At 37.9% G+C, this 17,723-nt stretch overlaps 1 protein-coding gene across 22 annotated transcripts in view; it reads right to left on the bottom strand.

Annotated features, from left to right (window-relative positions):
- Positions 1 to 17,511, bottom strand: part of IMMP2L (inner mitochondrial membrane peptidase subunit 2) — a 1,024,913-nt gene extending 1,007,402 nt beyond the window's left edge. For 17 of the 22 annotated variants that reach the window (XM_064289804.1, XM_064289810.1, XM_064289815.1 and 14 more), the window contains exon 1: positions 17,136 to 17,372. In XM_064289804.1, the coding sequence (XP_064145874.1) occupies positions 17,136 to 17,157 (22 nt within the window). In that variant the 5' untranslated portion in view covers positions 17,158 to 17,372. The other 5 variants (XM_064289807.1, XM_064289808.1, XM_064289809.1 and 2 more) reach the window with 4 other exon arrangements.
- Positions 17,512 to 17,723: the final 212 nt, after the last annotated feature.

The raw sequence follows: 17,723 nt of genomic DNA, 5'->3' as shown, positions 1-17,723 counted from the left end.
TTTTATATTTAACTAATGATATATATCCTCAAACATAAATCTCACTGGAGAGTATAACAAATCTCCATTATTCAGGTTCTTTAATATATGGCTATCTTTGCTTCATTTATATGCAGTTGGCTAAAATTTGAACAATGAATAAGAATTTAAAAAAAAAAAAAAGAATTTAAGGCACCTGTAAATGTAAAGTGATTAAGTCTGTCTCCAGAACTGTATTAACTCTTTCAGGCTAAGAAAATGCTATTTTCTAGATTATTTTTTCTAATAGACTCCCCCGGTACCTTAGAACAGAGGTTAGTAACATCTTAGGGATTAAATGGGAACATCGAGGAGCACTGTTAAAAGTGTAAAAATCAAGAAGTCACTCACTTCTGAGTTGTCAGGTTCAAAAGGCATTTGAGTTCAGCCTGAGCCTGCTGGTAAGAAGGCAGTCAATTCCTATGTTTTGAAGATATGTTTTTTCCCCAGGACAATTTGATATGATGTATTAAATTACTTTATTAAAAAAGTAGAACTCCTCAGTCAAAACTCCTTTGAGCAACACTCTTGAATAAGACACCTGGATGCTTTGAAGCAGGCAGTACAGTATTCTTATGAAAATGAAGGACAAAAAATATTATATTCCAAGGTTATTGGGGTTGGGTATGAAGGTAATTGTTACAGGTAAGAGGCTGAGCTTGATAATGCGGTTGAGGAATTTTATATATTTCGGGAACCAGAAATTAAAATTTTAGGGGAAAGAAGAAGAGAAGATAGAATATTACTGGATAGGCCCAATTCAGGCCTAGCTCTACACACAAACTAATCAGAGCAGTGAGATTTTTCTAATCTTTTTAACTCATGCTCTCTTTTGAAAATTATTAAAAGCTTCTTCCCCCTCTCTCATCTCTAGGAAATTATTTGTCACCTGAGGAAACTTCCACCTCCCTCAAAGAGAATCTCCTATATGAAGAAGATAAAGTCTATTTTCTTTGTCTCTTTTCCAGACAAGAAGGCTTTATTGGGCTTTATTCTTATAGTTTACATTTCTCAAAAATAACTTTCAATATAAAATTATAATGTTGCTTATCAAATATGTTTTTTACAAAATCCCCTTCCTAACCACCACCAAAACCAAAATAAAAACAAACATTTCTCTACCAACCGACCTAAGAGCCTGAAATTCCCACATCAGTTCAATCTTTATATTAAGGCAATGGAGTGTGTTACAGTGTAATTCTGTTACCGGTACTTTTAGAGATATAATTTATCACATTGGTCCAAATCCCTAGTACAGTTGTTAGCATTTGGTGGGGAAACCAAGACACATCCCAGGTGGGGCTGCTTGGGGAGGGCAGCCTCAGACAAGGCGACCACCAAAGGAGGTCCTGGGCAGCTCTGAAAAGGGAAGGGAGCCCTGAAAAAGGGGTAGTTTGTGCCTCCTTTTCCTTTGCAGCTATGACATTTGTGCAAAATTCTGAAGGATTAAACTGGGTTGTATGTGACAGGCTTTTCTGCTTGTCCCTGGGGCTCCAAAATATGTCATCTGAGATGCAGTAAGTAGAACTAGCTGTTCTGGATTTACAACTCCCTGCAAACCCGGCTGGCTTTTTTTGTGCTACTGGAGGTGTTTAGCTAAGTCGGTTTTCTGGCAGACGTATAGCACCAGAGGCTGACTGCCATGTTTGCCTGGATATTTACTGTCTTCCTTTTGACCAGCAGACTTACCATCCTGTTTTTAGGGGAGAGCAATAAATGGTAAACAAATTGTAAATCATAAAGCAGAGAATTAGCCTGCAGAGTTAGTCTGTGTATCCCATTTTATGTAATATTACACTTTGAAAAGTTTAAGAAAAACTACATTCTTGTTAATTAAATAATATCTGAGTCATTATTTAAGATATATATTCTCATACAATAAAAATCTTGATTTTAAAACATGAAAATTCATGTATTTAACAGAAAAACAACACTTTATATGAAATAATAGCATGCTGCTTAGTTGTTTTTGCTTATAAAGAGTGCCGTCTCTTTAAAGTGTAAACCTGGTACTAAAATTAGCCAGGTAAAGACTTCTATGTTTTCTAGAAGTCTGAAACCCCTCTTTTAAACTTAATTCTGCTGGAATGAAAGAACAGACTCTTAAAAACAATGGTTCATATTAAAGCAGCTAGCTAGTGTTTTATTTGAGTTGTAACTTAATTGTAAAAACATAACAACCAGTCATTTATGAACTTAACAGGATCACAAATGCAAAAGAAAGAATAAAATAAATTGGAATAAGGCAAAATGGAAGAAAAGAGAGGAAACTTAATAAAACTCTAAGAAAGCAAGATGAGAAAAGATCCACTTGGTAAAATTAACTGAGTAACAGGGTTATTAGAAGGAAGATCATTCAGACAACATAGTGGATGAGTGATTATTTCAAGCATATATAAGTTATTTCATGAAAGCTAAATGTATGTGTGTGTTCATTCGTTTAGTCAATAAATATTTATTGTCAGGCACTCTGCTAAGTTTGAGTATATATAGAGGGAAGACACAATTCCTGTCCTAAAAGAGCTTACTTTCCATGGGAAAGCAGACAAAAAAAAAAAAAAAAAAAATCAGTTCCTTTAAAAGAAAAAACAGTGCTACTGAAAAAGTCAGGGATGTTTTAGGAGAAGTTTCCAGGCAGATGAAGGTGAGCATCCAAGGTGGAGGAAGTACCATGTACAAAGTCATGGAGAAACACAAGCCAGGCGAGTTAGAAAGCACAGTACAGATTTCTCAGATGTAGAAAGTACAAGGTGAGAGCTGAGGGAGCAAGAGGAGATGAGACTGGATAGAGCCAGATCACAAAGGGTCTTGTTTGTCATGCAGAGTTGAGATTTTATCCTGTGAGTAATAGGGAGTAGCTAAGGATTTTGAATGGGAATATAACATAATCAGATTCACATTTTAAAAACATCCCCTGGATACTAGGTAGAATTGAAATTATCTAGGTCACAGGGGAAGAGGCTCTGGTGAGCTTCAGCAGCAGTGGTGGTGGGCCTGGAGAAGAGAGCAGAGGCAGAGCCAACAGGTCTTAGCAATGGATTGGATAGGGGAGACCGAGAATTTATGGTATTGCCAATATTTCTGGCTTGGACAAATTTATGTCTGGTAGTACCATTCTTTGGAATGATACTATTAATGAAAGGGGAACAAATCTTTCCAGAATCTCTTTCAGGTGACCTCAACCCTATCAGTCCCAACACACTCTTTATATAAAAAGTATTTGTAACGCTCCCTTGGCTACACCAAAAATTTATCAATAATATCATCTACCTACACACATAATTTAAAAATTTAATACAATGACCCAACCATATGATAAAAAACCTGTTGCCGTCAAGTCGATTCTGACTCATGTCGAACCTGTAAGACAGAGTAGAACTGCCCCACAGAGTTTCCAAGGAGCGCCTGGTAGATTTGAACTGCCGACCTTTTGGTTAGCAGCCATAGCACTTACCCACTATACCACCAGGGTTTCCACAATCTGATAAAGTATATATAAAAAGAAAGTAATCAAAAAATATATCAAGATGTAAATGTTCAGGCATGATTACACAAAAGAATAACGAAGTATTCAGATGTTTGCACCTATCTGTGGCATTGCTGTCAATGACCCAGCCACCTACAGAGATTAACATGCTGCTACACTGCCATTTCACAAAATGTTGATTTAAAGCTCATCTTGGCTGTAGTATTGGAGAAGGTTTCATAAAGCTGGTGGCATTTCAGTTTGGCTTTGAAAGAGGAATAGAATTTTGAAAGTTAGAACTAGAGGAGGAAGAAAATGGCATTTCCAAAGCAGAGAACAACATAAGCAGGACATAGGAAAAGGAAAATGTAGGGTGACCTTTGGCTTTAGCTGTATTTGCATCTGCATGGAGTTGGCACGTGAAGCTGAAGAGGTTAAGTTTGGGCTAGTGTGGGGAGCACCTTGGAAGTCTACCAAAGAGTTTAGACTTTAATTTCAGTTGAATTTTCAGCTTGCTTTGAATAGTTATTTGCATTAATTATCTGCATGAATAATTTTATTTTCCCATAAATATTGGAAAGATCATCTTTAAACTGTATCATCTTACTGCAGATTGTGAAGTGATGAACTGCAAATTAATGAGATTTACCATCCAAATTGATAAAGTTACATTAAAGAGAGTTTGAAAGTAATGAGTGAATATAAAAATTGATCTCTTGTCTTTTCATATAATGCCTGGCTTGAAAGGATCAAATCAAGTATTTTGTTTTTTCTTCTGGGTAGTAGTCTCAGAAGAGGATAGTTATGATCTTGCTTGTAGCGGTATCAATTAAGAGTAAAAAGCATATAAATGATTAGTGCCAGCCTGAGAGAAGAGAATGAATTCTGTTAAAAATCTTCCTGAGAGCACCATGTTAACATTCTACTATTTAAACCACGGAAGTTTTCTTATTAAAATATAAAGGTGCATTATACAATAATATTTAACAGTCTTAAGAAGTTTAATTATCCTTGCTGAAAGACAATAAGAGATAATCTTTGCTCAAGCAATATTCTGAGAAAAATTAATCTTTCTTGCTCTCACTCTCTCTTTTGCCTAAAATGTCCCATTAAGTTTTTAAAGCCTTATCTGCTGTCTCTTCAGTTATCCATTTGGCTAAGGATTAAGCCCACAGGAATCAGGAATAGGACAGCTTAAACTACTTTAATGCATTTTAAATCTCACAAATAATTGAGATATAGTTGATGGTTGGTAGACTGCAGTCGAATTCCATTTTATCCTTTCCCATTATAATGTAACAGGTTTGTTTGTTTGTTTGTTTGTTTTTTAAATTCCACAGGGAATAGCTTTTGATGATTGAACTGCCATATTTAATAGTACAAAATAAAGAAAAAAAAATTCTTTATTCTAAGGCAGGAAACCCTGGTGGCATAGTGGTTAAGTGCTATAACTGCTAACCAAAGTGTTGGCAGTTCGAATCCACCAGGTGCTTCTTGGAAACTCTAAGGGGTAGTTCTACTCTGTCCTATAGGGCTGCTATGAGTCGGAATCAACTCAATGGCACTGGGTTTGGTTTTTGGTTTATTCTAAGGCAATGACTTTAAGATATTTCAAGCCATTTCTTTTCAGGTCTTTGAACAAAGGAAGATATAAAATTCCCATGCTAGCTATACCACTGACAAAGTCAAAGGGAATTAAAATGAGTAGGGCCTCAAAGTTGCTTTCCCTGGTCCAAAAGTGGCTCTATTTTCAAGATAACCAGAGTAGAGGATACTCAACCAAGTTAAATAAATTCCTCAGGTAGAAATCAACAATTGGTAAATTGTCAACCCTGAAACATGGTAGCATCTAGTCCTTTAGCCCAGGAGCAGTAGGTGGGTTCCATTTTTTAGACAGCAACTCTGGATCGCTAGTAAGTATCTGTAATATGGGGTCTCCAAACTACAGACTGCAGCGCATGGACCTAATCCAGACAGTGGCCTATTTTGGTAAATAAAGTTTTATTGAAACTCTGCTATGCTCATTCATTAACACACTGTCTATGACTGCTTTTGGGAACCCTGGTGGCATAGTGGTTAAGAATTTGGGTGCTAAACAAAAGATCAGCAGTTTGAACCCACCAGGTGCTCCTTGGAAACCCTGTAGGGCAGTTCTACTCTGTCCATTAGGGTCGCTATGAGTCGGAATCAACTCGTCAGCAACTAGTTTGGTTTTTGGGGGTTTTATGACTGCTTTCACACAACAGCATAGTGTTGATTGTGGATCCAAGTAAGATGAAATCCTTGACAGCTTCAATCTTTTCTCCGTTTATCATGATGTTGCTTATTGGTCCAGTAATCGGTAATCCTTACCAAAGGCTGTAGTCTTTGATCTTCACCAGTAAGTGCTTCAAATCCTCCTCACTTTCAGCAAGCAAAGTTGTGTCATCTGCACATCGCAGTTTGTTAATGAGTCTTCCTCCAACCCTGATGCCCTGCTCTTCTTCATATAGTCCAGCTTCTTGGACTATTTGTCCAGCATACGTATTGAACAAGTATGGTGAAAGGATACAACCCTGATGCACACATCCCTGACTTTAAACATGCACTATCCTCTTGTTTTGTTCTATGCCATGTATTTATTGACCCTGCTCTATCCTCTTCCCAGAAGTAAGGTGTAAAATACAAGATGTAATACAACAAGATATAATACAACAAGATGTAATACTACCTACAGGATGTAATACTACCTACAGGATGTAGTAATAAATACAGGATGTAGTAATACAGGATGTAGTAATACAAGATGTAGTTATACAAGATGGAAAAGAATGGCACCAGGATCAAACGCAATGTCTAATTACCCTCACCAGGAGTAGAAGGACACTGAATAACACGTTGAAAGAGTTGGTGTCCAGATACAGGAAATGGGGCCAGGGAAAGAGATGAATTGTCACTGTGGGTGTCGTCTCTGGAGATGATAGAACCCTTGTAAAACCAGATCTTTTAAAATACAAGTGCATTGAATTCAGTTCTCTAGCCAAAAATTGGATTTTGCCGATTGGGAAAAAGAAAATTTTAGAGGTAACTTTTCTATGAGTTTACTAAAGGGAAGGAAACAAGGAGGTGGGGGTAGGAAAAAATTTACCTTTCCTTGAAAAAGTGTGGCTCCCTCTTTCCTCTATACCATCACTCACATACTTACATATACTCCTGCACAGGCACACACTCCATTCTCCCCATCACACAAAGATGGCTGATCTCGTAGAAGTAATAATACTTCTTTGAACTGAGATATTACAGTCAGAACTGGAACATAAAGACAGCCCCCATCTAGTGATCAGTAGCTATTTGTTTGAAGTGAACAGAAATACAGCACTTTGAATGGGTAAAGGGAATACTTTTACTACTCCCTGGATTCTAAGGGTGTATTCCTTTATCTTTCAGAGTCAGAATAGAACCTAATGAAAGACAATCTAAAAGTGCCTGTGGATTTTTTAGAATATGGTGTTAGGGATGCTTATGAGTTGAAATGCAAAAACCTCAACTTATGAGAAGACACAAATGATCCATTGACTGGCAAATGAACAAAATAAGAGCGGTGGTAGTCACTAACATGCCTTTATGAAGAACAGATCCAGCCAAGTAACTTTAATTTCTCTCTCTGACAGGCTGACAAAGGGGAAGCAATAGATATAATACATCCAGACTTCAGTAAGGCTTCCGATACCATTTCACATGACATTTCTTTTCAACGTGCTGGTAATACATAGCTCAGGTCACACTGCTGTCAAGTGGCTGAAGAGTTGCAATCAAAGAGTAGCTATCAGTGACTTCTTGTCATCTTGAGGACATTTATCAAGTGGTGTCCAGCCACAAGGGCTGGTTGTGGGCCAGAGTTATCTGAAGGGTGATGGAAGTGAGTGTGAGTTCAATAAATTTCTGATAACACCAATCTGGAGCAGCTGCTAACACCTGGCTAGGCAGGAATAGCTTTCAATGAACTTGATTAAGTCAGGATGGTAGAGTGGGACAATCTCAAAGCCAGAATGCCAAGCCAAGATACAGTGGGCAAATTTTCTAGGCAGGAGGGCTTATGGCATGTTGTGTTAACATTTGGCTATATTTTATTTACAAAATTTTCTGAAGCATCATAATTAATTAACAACTCTCCATGAAGCCAAGTGCTTTAGAGCTACTTTTTTTATACTAGTTACCTAATTTGCAAAATGGAGGTTCAAAGATCTGTCTCAAAATATTCTTTTAGAATTTAAGTAACCCTGAAAAATGTCTGACGGATACTGAGTGCCAAATGTTAGTTCCCTTCCTCTTTTCTATTTTTCCATCCCTGTTATAGTGGGACCAGCACTGGGAAAGAAAAGCTCTGAGTCCAATAAAGAAATTCAAAAGAAGAATTTTCCAAGAAGCAAAAATATTGTCATTGAACCGTAAAGCACCCCTTGGCATACCAATATATTACCCTTTAATTAACAATCTTTTAATCATCAAGTAGAATACATTTGCAAGAATGTTTTAAAATTATATTAGTGGTTAGAGAAATTTTAAGCAATTTACCTTCAGTAATTATGGGAAGCAGAAAGTTATTGCTTCCTTTGCTTTGTGAATCCTACAAAAGATTGCTCCCATGTACATGAAGAGCACTCAAGAGATACTTGTTTTATTTGCTGTGTGAATTATCAGAAGGAATGGATTTTTTAAAAATATCAGTGCTTGATCACTCTAAAACAAGTGTTCTTAACCCCTTTAGATATTAGACATTCCTTTGAGAACAAGGTAGGAGTAAAAAGAGGCAGTACAACATCTAGAACATAGTTTTGCTCGTTGTGAAAGTCCTCATCTAAGCCTAGATGAGTAAGTCGAGATGAGTTTTAAGTTATATCCCGTCTAGTAATGTAGCTGGGTTGACCCTCATACCTGGAGCAGTAGAATATCATGTTAAACAATGAGAAAGCTGGCTGCTATTTTTGGTCAATCTCTTCTAAAGAATAAATGCTAAAACGTCTAAGCAACTTTTATAAAATCTCAAACCCACCTTAACTCACCACTCTCCATTCTAAAGCAGGATAGCCATCTTATCACCATCTGAAATTATATGTATTTTTTTGTTGTTTGCCTTCATCCACTGGAATATAAACTCCACGAAAGCAGGAATTTTTATCCATTTTATTTATTCATCTACCTCGAGTACTAAGAACACTGCTTTGCACAGAAAGAAACCAAAAAGAAAAAAAAAAAATTGTTGAGTAATTACTGTCTATTGCAATTGCTTAGAACTGCAACCTTTCCTCTGGAAAATTTAGCTAAATCTAGAATTACTTGGGTGCTTTAAAAAATTAATCAGTAGGTGAAGCACAAGTCATTTTAATTATTTAACTTAATTATTGGGCCTGATACCGAACGGTGGATACATGGCATTATGCACTTGTCAAAACAAAATCCATAGAACTGTATAGCACAAAGAGTGAATTCTAAAGTAAACTATGGACTTCAGTAAATAGTAACATCTCAATATTGATGCATCAATTGTAATGAATGTACAATAATAGATTATTAATAATACAAGATGTTAATAATAGGAGAAATTGTGTGCAGAGTGGAGAGGGGGTATATTACAATGTTCTGTATTTCCTACACAGTTTTTCTATAAATACAAAACTTTTCTAAAAAATTAAAAACCAGAAAAACCAAACCTATTGCTGTCGAGTCGATTCCAACTCATCGTGACCCTATAGGATGGAGTAGAACTGCCCCACAGAATTTCCAAGGAGCACCTGGCAGATTCGAACTGCCAACCTTTTGGTTAGCAGCCGTAGCACTTAACCACTATACCACCAGGGTTTCCTCTAGAAAATTAAGTGTATTAAAAAAAAAAAAAAAACTTTTTTTTTTTTTTTTAAATCAATCTACAATATCCAAATCTTCCCTTTGGGATACTCCTGCAAAAAAAAATTGTGAATTCTTTACCAAAACTTTTCTTCTGTGGATGTTACTTCTACTAAAGTTTAAAAACACCTTTGGTAGGTTATTCTAAATGTGTGTGTGTGTGTGTGTGCATGATAAATACATATGAAATATCTGCCACCTGTCCTTACAGTATTATATGATCAGAATCAATTTCAGATTACTGAATATAGTTTCTGGTCAATTTATATGTATGAGTGTGAGGAATCCTGGTAGCACAGTGGTTAAAGTGCTCAACTGCTAACCAAAGATCAGCTGTTCGAATTCCCCAGCCACTTCATGGGAGAAAGATGTGACAGTCTGCTTCCATAAAGATTACAGCCTTGGAAATCCCATGGGACAGTTTTACACAGTCCTATAAGGCCACTATGAGTAGGAATCTATTTGAAGGCAATGGGTGTATGTGTGTGTGTGTGTGTGGTGCGTGGTAAGTGTGTTTGTTTTTTTTTATTGCTGTCTACGTGCCAGGCACTGTTCAGAGTCTTGAAGATCATGATAAACAAGACAGGCATGATCTCGGCTCTCACGAGGAGGACAGGACATTATTGTAAATTTATTCATACCATTCCCTCAACTCAGGATATGCTTTCATCTTTTCTCTCCATTCTGAAATTTTTTTTTATCCCCTAAGGCCCAGCTTAAAACCAGATTTCCAAATAGAATGGAGTTCCTGCTTCTCTTTTCCACAGCACTAAAATCCCCCATTTACAGCACTGTACTCATTCAGCCTGGGTTTACAACTTGCCTGCTTTGTCTCTTCACTTGCCTACTAGCTTCCTAGGCAGACCGGTTTTCAGGAGAGTAGGTGGTCAGTAAATGTGTGAGGTGATTTTCATATAAAGAGGCTAAGGGAATTTGGTGAATGACAATCAAAACTTTGCTTTTCCCATTAAAAGTATCATGTTGGGAAAACACTCCTGTTAAATTGCTCAGTCAATTCTTTTGCTAAGCAAAGTCATATTTGATTATTTATATCCTTAAACAAGCTAAGAGGTAAGTATGGGAGTTCTTTCAACAGGAAAACTTCCACTGGAGGTGGAATAATTTGGAAGGTGGTAGTAGTAATGGGTACACAACGTGATAAATGTAACATGTCACTGAATTGTATATGTCAGAAATGTAGAGCTGGCAAATGTTTTGTTATATATATATTACTACAATAAAACAATTAAAAAGGCAAAAAACAAAACTCCCACTAGAGATGACCCAACAGAATCCTCATTCTTTGATTGGCAAGGACCTAGACCACCCACGTTACAAGAGCTCTTCTGGGCTTGGAGGAAAATGTGAAGCCATAAACACTGGGGAAAAAGTCTTAAGCCACACAGAAGTCCACAAAGATGCTTGTGATCACTACAAACTATCAAAGCTTAGAGATCGTTGTGATCCATACAAACTGCAAAGGTTTGGAGATCATTGTAAAACATATTCTAACAATAAGAACAAAAATAGATGTATATTTGAAAATAGAAGATGGGCATGTGCTTTTCTATTTTATTAAATATATTGTCCTTGGATGATGAGCACTAATGGCTTGTGGTATTCTGTAATTAATCACTAAGTGGTGAGATGTCACAAGATAATGGTTTATAGTCATTGTAATGTGCCAGCATAGATTAGAAGTCAATAAATATCTGACAGTAAATGACTAACTAAATAAATAAAAATAGGAAAGTCCTCATGTGGGTGAATCTAATGCCACAAAAGGCATTTTTCCAGTGGCTGAAGTGTTTTAGCAATGGCTGTCTTTCGTCACGGAAAAAAATTTAAGTAACGTTTTAATAGACTCGAAGCTCTTACTCTATTTTCAGTATAGATTCGGCAAGAGTTGTTGAAACAAGTGGACAGGAAAATAACAGCAGTAAGAATACAGCTACCCTACCTGACTGACACCAGTAACTCTAGTTTATCATTTCTATTTTTTCACTTGGGTTACTGATAAATTGTAATTCAAAGACCGGCTGACTTTATCCTGCCCTTTCAGATTTAAATCAAATTGACTTTATGTCTTTTGTCCTCCACCCTGTGCGAAGTATAATGCCCTCCTTGATATTTTCACAAATTTCTTGAGCTCTTGTTTTCTATAGTTGGATCTGCTCAGAGTTCCCACTATGGCTCACTCTCAAGTTCATTTTTTTTCTGACCTCCATCTCCCCACTCTTCTCCTTCCTCTGTACTGACGAGTGTGGACTACAGCCCCCTTTTCTTCCTGAGAAAAGGATGCAAAAAAGGTATTTGGATATGTAGCAGGCTTTATTAAACATTTGGGGAAAACATAAATGCAAATGCTAACAACTTAAAACTTGTATGGCTCCAGCCACCTGGCACGGTTCCTTCTTCCCTGTATCCCTCCAGCTACCTTTGCTCTCTTCCCTTCTCTGCTTTCCCTCACCACTAAATTTCTGTTATTTCTTATTCAGAGCAATTCAATCTTCTTATAGATCACACTCTCAGGGCCTCACCTTTCCTCTTAAGGTGACCTTTTAGAGTATGTTCTTATACCAGACAAGCATTCTGCCTAAGAGAGCCTGATGGCAGCTGCTAAAATAGTTTTGTCATCCAGGTTCCGAAGACGGTGACATTGGCCGCTCTAATTCCATATTTCTTTCTCTCAAAATGATTCTTTCAATTTCTCTCAATTTATATTCTTTGTGTACCAAAATAGTGAAGGACTTCTTGTAATTTTTTTTTTTGCAGTTTTGTCCTCTTCCCAATCCCATGATAAGCACCCGCTTTTAAAGGTTAAATTTCCCCTTAGAAATTCTACCATATATATTCTTATACCTGCAAGTACATCAGGGGTACAGACTGTAAACTGAGAAGCAGTTAGTGTATCTGAGCTGATTTATTGATAGACTTGTATTTTCTAAATATTACCTACTCTACTGTCAAAAGTTCTTTGCTTAAATTTTTTAAATTGTACTATATATTCAGAAAATTAGAAAGCTGAGTTTCAGTGTCATATTGGAAAATTATAAATTAAAGATGCTTGAATCAAGACATCTCTTAATATGTAAGAGCTGTTTGGACACCTTGAACAGCATCGTTAGCAATTGTTGTTAGTGGCTGTAGAGTTGATCCCGGTTCATGGGGATCCCATGTGTGCAGAGTAGAACCACTCCATTAGGTTTTCAAGGCTTGACCTTTCAGAAGCAGATCGCCAGGCCTATCTTCTAAGGTGCCCCTGGATGAGTTCAAACTGCCAAACTTTCAGTTAGTAATCGATATGATTAGTTATTGATAAACCTAAAGTCCTTTGTTTAGCAGTTGCTCAAAATGACGCTGTATTTGCCTGAAACAAAAAGGATATTTTAAGAAATGACTCAGAGGGACATTTGGATCCAGATGGTGCATCCAACTCTCCAGAGTTAATTTCCTTTATTTTGGCAAAAATCCTTTTAAGATTTACTATGAGCCAAACGCTACGTTGTCTGCAGATTAAATAATTTAGTTCTAAACATCGTCTCATGAAGTAGCTACATTTATCTCCATTTCATATATGAGAACACTGAGGTTTAAGTAGGCTACATATCCAAGATCAGAACACTTATAAGAGGTGGCATACCCAGCTCTGACCGTGTGTAAGTAGAACCAAAACTTTTTAAAAATCCACCAAGTCAACCATAGGCCTTTCATTGTACAGTATGCTGGTACTACGCCAAAATCATTGCACTGGTTACACACAAAAGTGTAAGATTCTTGATATACCTGGTATTTACTATAAAACCCATTGACATTAAGTTGATTTTAACTCATAGTGACCCTAAATGACAGAGTAGAACTGCCCCATAGGGTTTCCAAGGAGCGCCTGGTGGCTTCGAACTGCTAACCTTTTTGTCGGCAGCTGTAGCTTTTAACTACTACACCACAAGGGGATGGTTGCTCTGGAGGTAATAAAAACATGGATGTTCCTCAAATCCCAGATGACTCAAGTACTGCTTTATGTAACCACACATAAAGTGCCAACAGAGTGAGTTAAGCCTTAACCACCTGTGCCTAAGGTATATAAGCAATTAGGGAAGAGGGATTTGGGAAGACCCAGGACTTAAGGGTTACATTCACATATACATAACATACATACACATTATATATATGTCAATGTAGTTTTCAAGTGTAATAAGAATAGCCACAAGAAGGATATTCAAGTGCTTTGGCAACTGAAAAACCTTCAAAGCTCAATTCTCCCCACATAAGAAAGCTCATTTCCAGATCCTTCCCTCTGTTTTGCCAGTGGTACCACTGAAGGAGGATGAGAATCGGCCTTTGTATTAAGCTTCCTTTGTTATTTTTGCTTCAGACATGATTGCTGAGTTTGAAGCCTCAGAATTACAGATGAAAAGACTGTGGAAGTTAGTTAAGGGGCGGGGGGGTCACTATGTAAGAAAAATGCCTGTTTCCAGTCTCAGAGAGTGCCCACATGCCAAGTGGCAGATTAGACAAAGGCCAAGGAAAGAAAACATGAAAATCAGCTGCATCTAGTTGGGAGATTTGAATTCCACTACTCTTCCACCTATTATTTTGATTTGTAATCAGTTTCCTGAGGGAGAAAAGGGATGTGTGTTACCTCTACCCCATCATTGTAGGACAACAACTGGGGCAAAGTGCAGGAGTAACCTGCAGAGGAACAGAACAGTGAAGCCTATAGCCTACTGCTGATTTTCTTTGCAAAGGGTTTTATGTTTTATATTTCACTTCTTTACCTTTTCAAGAACTTTTGGGCACCAGTATCCTTTTTTGCAACAGGGACAAATAAACTGTAGATCAGCTTCTGCAAGCTAATGTTTATGCCTAATATTTTTGTGGTATCTGCCATTATGGATTGAATTGTGTCCTCCAAAAATGTGTGTCAACTTGGCTAGGCCATGATTCCCCCTACTGTGTGACTGTCCACCATTTTGTCATCTGATGTGATTTCCCTATGTGTTGTAAATCTTACCTCTGTGATATTAATGAGGCAGGATTAGAGGTAGTTTTATTAATGAGGCAGGACTCAAACTACAAGATTAGGTTGTATCTTGAGTCAATCTCTTTTGAGATATAAGAGAGAGAAGTGAGCAGAGAAACTGGGGGACCTCATACCACCAAGCAAAAAGAGCTAGGAGCATGTGCGTCCTTTGGACCCTGTGCTGAGAAGCTCCTAGACCAGGGGAAGATTGATGACAGAGAGCTTCCCCCAGAACCAACAAGGAGAGAAAGGCTTGCCCTAGAGCTGGTACCCTGAATTCGGACTTCAAGCCTCCTAAACTGTGAGAGAATAAACTTCTGTTTGTTAAAGCTGTCCACTTGCAGTATTTCTGGTATAGTAGCACTGGATAACTAAGATATCTCCTAGGAATGGCTATTGTTATCTCCCTAAAATTTATTTACACAGGCCCGCACCTGTTGGTGCTTTTATCACACTTTTCTGTAGATATCAGAAACATGAGTGCACGTCTATAAAATGAGTAACTGGAGTGGAAATAGCATGTTCATGACTTTGGTATTTAAAATGCTCTTTGCCTTTCTAGACAGATTGAATGAACTTTTTTTTTTAACATCTTATTTTGAAATAATCATTGAGTAACAGGAAGGTGTAAAAATAGTAGATTCCAGGTTGTCAGAGATTCTGATTCTGGAGTGGGGCCTAGGAATCTGCACTTTAACAAGCACCCAGATAACTCAGATGTAGTTGATTCACCAATCACAGAGACCCTACTCTAGGGAAATGAGAATGGGCATCCCTCAAAAAAAGAAAAACCTGTTAATCAATAAATATTCACTCTTATTGACTGGATGTTACTGATTCATATGTGCAAATCTAATGTTAGGGTGTAATCATTCCTAAGCAAAACAAAGGAAGCCCTGCCTGAACGGGATCATCAGAACAATGACCAAATGCTTAAGGAAATGTACGATTTCTTACAAAGGTGAAGCAGTAACTTAGCATTTCAGAACCCCAGTTCTGGGTTCAGACTTTTCATGTTAAAGTCCAATTTCCCTCATATATTGGCCATGCTGTCCAGGGCAAGTCACTTACCATCTCTAATCACTAGTCTTCTCATCTGTTAAAACAGTAATAAGAATAACAATACCTAGCAGAGGTGTAACGTGGGTATGGTAGGTGCTGAACCCTGCATGCATGGCAGCACTGAGAAGTTTCTATTAACCCAATAAGACCAGCAGAGTATCTACAGAAAATGGCACCTATGGCAAGCACTGAAATTACACCCCTATCCAAACATCTGACACCCCTCTTTTAGATAACTTTACCAAAATATCAGCTCAAAAATGTAAGTCAAACTCATTAATCTTTTAATCAGCATGTTACCACGCCTGAGGAAGGACGTTGGGCTGCACCTGGTTAATAGAAACTGCTCAGTAGTGCCATGCCCCCAGGGCTGGTACAATACCTTACATAGGCCACTGACTGTATTTAAATCCATTGTCGCTGAGTCGATTCCGGCTCACAGCAACCCTATAGGACAGAGTAGAACTGCCCGCATAGGGTTTCCAAAAAGCGGTTGGTGGATTCAAAATTCTGACCTTTTGGTTAGTAGCTAATCTGCTAACCCTGATGGTGGAGTGATTAACCTAGATTAACCACATAATACATGATAGCTATTAAATGTGCAGATGAATCCATTATAACTTTTTTTTACCCTTCACACATCTTTATTGCTACCAAATCTTTGCAAAACTGTCTCCTGCTCTATGTTCAGGTGTCTCCTCAAAGTGCCAGTTCCACAGTGAGAACTTCCACATGCTTCCACATTTGAAATTGTATTATGTGTTTACTTGCTTGTTATCTGTCTTCTTCACTGACTACCAGCTTCACAAGGGCAGGGTTATGTCTTATTCATTTTCTTGGCTGAGTCCCCGGGTCCCAGCCCACTTGTTTACTTAAATGACTGTGCTTTCAAAAGTTTCTAAAGATACTAGTCCGTATAGACATTATCAAAACTACTGTATAAAGCCAAATTAATTAGAAGAAAAGTATGTCAAACCTCGGTTGATCTACCTTTAACATAAAAAGGTAGAGCTAAATTGAACAATCCAAGATAGTGAATTAAATTGACTTTAGGAAAAGCTAATATCAGCACCCAAGTAAATCTTATCATTGACAACTTGTTAGCTCTGAAAATTATGTACAACACTGAGAAATTGAATGAAATATCCAAAATTTCCTGGACCTACTGGCCATTGGCTGTCATTGGGACTTGATTTCTCAATCAAAAGTGTACCTATGGAATAATAACTAGTAAAATTGGGCTTTCAGCCCAATTTTCCAATTTTAATGTGCATTCCCTTTGAAGAGTTCGATACCGTGTTGAATTTTTTATGTTTTAAACCATTGCAATACGAAAAGCTTTTTGCAATAGTGGACGTATTCTATACCTGTGCCATATATTAGCCACTAGGCATATACGGTTACTAGGCACTTGAAATGTGGCTAGTGTGACTAAGGAACTAAATTTTTTATTTAATTATAATTTTAGTACTCACATTTGGCTAGTGGTTACCTTATTGGATTATGCCGTGCTAGACACGGTTTTTCAGAAGATGAGCAAAAATGTTTGGCAACAAATTCACAGAGCTTTAAATTTTAAAAATGGATTTACCCACTGTCTTAGGCTGGGTTCTCTACAGAAGCAAAACCAGTAAAGGGTATAAACATATATAGAGAGAGATTTATACCAAGGAAATAGCTCACGCAATCGTAAAGCCTGGAACATCCCAAGTCAGTGGATCAGGATAGAGGCCACTCCCAATTCACGCAGCCACAGGGGCTGGTGAACCCAAGATCAACAGGTGGGAGAGCAGGGCTGCCGCTCACAGGCTGTGAAGGTCCACGAATCCCAAGATCGACAGGCAAGACCTCAAGGTTTCCTGAATCATGTAGCTGCAGGGGCTGCTGAAGCCAAAATTGGCAGGTCAGGGAGCAGGATTCTTGCTTACAGGCTGTGAAGATCAAAGAATCCCAAGATCTACAGGTAAACTGCTAGCTCAAGTCCCAAGAGCTGGAGGTCACAGGACAAAAGAGAGCTGCTGGATCCGGAACAAGCCAAAAGCCTTGGCAAGGCAAGCAGGAAGGAAGTAGGCAGTGGAGGATGAAGAAAGGAAGGCTAAGGGGGCGGTGAGCCGCCACAGGCCCCGCCCCCTGCCAGTACTACTGAGCAGATTCCATCATGGGGACATCATATATCAAAGTTCAAAAGGAAGTGATCATAACGTTATACAACTGCCAAAACACTGAGAATCACGGCCCAGCCAAGTTGACACACAATCTTAACCGTCATAC

This window comes from Loxodonta africana, chromosome 8, assembly GCF_030014295.1.
Source record: "Loxodonta africana isolate mLoxAfr1 chromosome 8, mLoxAfr1.hap2, whole genome shotgun sequence".
NCBI lineage: Eukaryota > Metazoa > Chordata > Mammalia > Proboscidea > Elephantidae > Loxodonta > Loxodonta africana.
The sequence above is the reverse complement of the archived record's forward strand: the minus strand, read 5'-3'. Positions and strand labels throughout refer to the sequence as shown.